Genomic DNA, 3,240 nt, shown 5'->3' on the forward strand with positions numbered 1-3,240 from the left:
TTACTGCGCTAGCAGGGACGGTGGTGGCTTTGGTGGTGGATGGAGGGGGGCGGTTGTTGGTCACCACATACCACCCAAGATGTTATTCACTGCTAACAATTACCATTATCTGTCCCCACTTTGGGCTAATCAGACAGAATATGTAATGATGAAGCCCGTTTCCTGCTGTCTTTGGGAGGTAACGGGTTATTCTCTCCGCGGGGTTACACCTACTCCCATTAGAGCTTCAGCACTTGACTAATGCAGGTACTTAGCATCCCCTAGACAGGGACGGTCTGAGAGCGGGCAGTGTTTGCCGCGGGGAGGACTGTTTATATAAACAGGGCACCTCTGTAAACGACACTAATATTTGGGCTTCGGCTGGGATGGAGCGAGCATCCCCTTGAGCCCGCGGGTTCCCGAGTAGCTTGGCGCAGGTAGTTAGTAGCTCGGGGAGATTGGTGGCAAAGGCGGCCGACCCTACAATGGCCACAGCTGGCAGGATCAGTTTTACGGTGAGAAGCATTTTGGATTTACCGGAGCAGGACGCTAACAGCAGCGGCAAGCAGGACTCGGATCGCCGCCCGTCGGGGAAGTATGCCAGCTCGCCGTACGGGGAATGGATCGAAAGCGACAGAAACCACTATCTGTGTGAGTATGAAAGAAACAGGACCTCGCAAGCGTAAAATACCGTTTTACCGGGGTCAATCCCGCACTCCGCGGGAGCCAGACGGGATTCCTTGGAGAACACTGATTGAATCGCAGCAATGAACCGGCAGGGAAATACCGACAAACACGCTTAAGGGCATATAGGTAGATATAGCGAATTAAAGCTAAAGATAGATATGCGTATAGGTGCGCCTATATATGTAGGTGACTGCTCACCTATATACACACTGTAAGCTTTAAAGTTGATCAGAATTGTCCTTCTCTTTTCCTGTTGCAATTCGATATGTAACGGGGAGGTTCCAACTCTAATACACGTGCTCTAAGATTCAGTCTATATCCACGTACAACATAGAAACAGCGGGTAGCCTAAGAGAATCCAAGTGAGGGTAGAAATACGCATCTATACAAGTATGCGTGTATTTATTATTAAGCTGTAACTTTTATAGATTGTGTAACGTCTGTGCACGTATCATCAAAATGAACGTATCCTCCGACCCATGCTTCATACTAAAGTAACGGAGCTGCTGAAGAAAAGAGATACAGGGACAACAATTATTGAAAGAAAGAGGGTAGCTGTTATAATAACCGTACGGCATCCCGCTATACACATCATAGTGACCTCTGCAGAGTTTACATATTGTACAGACACAGAGATTCGGTCTTGCACATAATACAGCTGCTATACGTGGACACACTAGGTAATCCTGGCTTTTAGGTTTAATTTGTTCCCAAATCGGGATTTTAGATCGAATCTCCTGTTTTCTATTAGAATTCTGTCGGGCTTTTAAACAACGGTGGCTTTCACCGTTCCAATCAGAATGACCCAGGAGCACCTTGCTCACACCAGCATCCCTTCCCCATCTTATTTGTGGGGCAAGCGATACCCGATCCCGGTGGTGGCGACTCGTGGCTCTCCCTCTAACCGTGCCACTGTTATTGCTCTCCCTAGCTTCCGATGAGAGCGGTCCAGAAACGAGTTTACCCGATTCCACCCAGAGATCGCACCCGCCCCACGGCCCGGAAGCCGAGAAAAAGAAAAAGAGGCGAGTGCTCTTCTCCAAGGCGCAGACCCTGGAGCTGGAGAGGCGGTTCCGGCAGCAGAGGTACCTCTCGGCCCCGGAACGGGAGCAGCTGGCCCATTTGCTCAGCCTGACCCCCACGCAAGTAAAGATCTGGTTCCAGAACCACAGGTACAAAATGAAAAGGGCTAAAGCGGAGGGGTCCTGCGGCACCGAACTCAGCCAGCCCCCTCTGCTCCGGAGAGTCGTGGTGCCAGTGCTGGTCAGGGATGGCAAACCGTGCCAGACCTGTACCACCAGCCCGGGAGCGGCCGCGGCGCAGGACAAGCTGGGCTGCCACACACAAACTGCTTTCACAATCCAAGGGTACCAAGCCTTCCATCCCAGCTCCGCCGCTGCCCTGAGCCTCTGCCCTGCCTACCAGCGCTTAGCACACCCTGCAATAGTCTCCTGGAACTGGTGATGCTGCCTAACCTTCCTGAGCTGAACTGAGAACAAACAAACAAACCAATCAAAAATCAAGCGAATTCGTTGCCCCACGCTCCTACATCAAGAATCTGGGATGAAACTACAGGTGGATCCACAAGGGAGGCGAATCCACATCAGTGTAGACTGGTATTCGGGACGCAACCGAGGGCTGTTTTGTTTTATTCAAGCACTGCATGGCTAGTCAGGGATGTGTTTTGTTTTCCTTTGGGGGCATCCGTTTTAGAGGATGGATGAGAGAACAATTATATTTTTAAATCCTACGCGACTCCTGTTTCTATTCGAAAGGCGATTTGTAAAATAAATACATACAATAGTGGTTTGTACCTAAAATAGTTTATTTTAAAATAGATTATTCTTCCAGTGACTAATAAACCGATTTTTGGTTTTTTGGGGGCAAATAAAATCCGCCAGGTCAAGTGTCTTTTTGAACATTCGATCTCACCTTTAGCTTATCAGTTGTGTGATGAAGAGTCAGATTCTCTTAAATGTGCTAAATAAATTACATGTTTGTCATTATACTTGACCCTCACGCTCCCGTAAAACACAAAGTTTGCTACAAACACCTAACTTTAAAGCTGGTGACGTTATTATACCTGACCACCCACCCCCAAATCCCTTTTAAATTAGTCTATTGTACATTCACTTGGGGCTATGATTTTTGGAGTCTAATGAGGGCTCATGTTTCTTTAATGTACTAAATGCTTATTTCCCGAGTAGGTTTTACCTCTCTCTGTTTCCAGCTACAGAGTATGATACCTATTGCAATTCAGTCTTATTTGCACAGACATATTTTCACCAATTTCCATAATTTTTTTTTCCAAAACAGGATCCAGGCTATAGCGTCTCAGTATTCCAAGCAAATCTTCAGAATTATATTTACAGCTCACGGTATATTTGTAATATTTTAGTATGAAAGGATTATAAAAAATAAGTGCGCTTTCCTTTGCTAACCACAGACGTGAAAATGTGTAAGGACAAACGAATACATCTTAGTGTAACATACAAATGGCATTATGCTGTTGGATTTATTCATTTCAAACGCAAGCAGTTGCCCTACCAAGAATCTTGGGAAAGATTCCTGAAA

General features: G+C 46.8%; 1 protein-coding gene across 1 annotated transcript; it reads left to right on the plus strand.

Moving 5' to 3' along the window:
• Nucleotides 1–353: 353 nt before the first annotated feature.
• NKX2-8 (NK2 homeobox 8) lies at nt 354–2,414 on the plus strand. Its single transcript, XM_039533682.1, has 2 exons — nt 354–630; nt 1,598–2,414. Exons 1-2 carry the CDS (start codon nt 465–467, stop codon nt 2,128–2,130), a joined length of 699 nt encoding a protein of 232 aa, XP_039389616.1. The 5' UTR covers nt 354–464; the 3' UTR covers nt 2,131–2,414.
• Nucleotides 2,415–3,240: the final 826 nt, after the last annotated feature.

The sequence above is a fragment of the Mauremys reevesii genome, linkage group 4, assembly GCF_016161935.1.
Source record: "Mauremys reevesii isolate NIE-2019 linkage group 4, ASM1616193v1, whole genome shotgun sequence".
Classification (NCBI taxonomy): Eukaryota; Metazoa; Chordata; order Testudines; family Geoemydidae; genus Mauremys; species Mauremys reevesii.

Excerpts from the sequence above, each read along its gene's own strand:
- NKX2-8 (XM_039533682.1), top strand. The coding sequence starts at position 465 with ATGGCCACAGCTGGCAGGATCAGTTTTACGGTGAGAAGCATTTTGGAT. Across the intron at positions 631-1,597 it reads CGACAGAAACCACTATCTGT|CTTCCGATGAGAGCGGTCCA; the intron begins GTGAGTATGAAA and ends TGCTCTCCCTAG.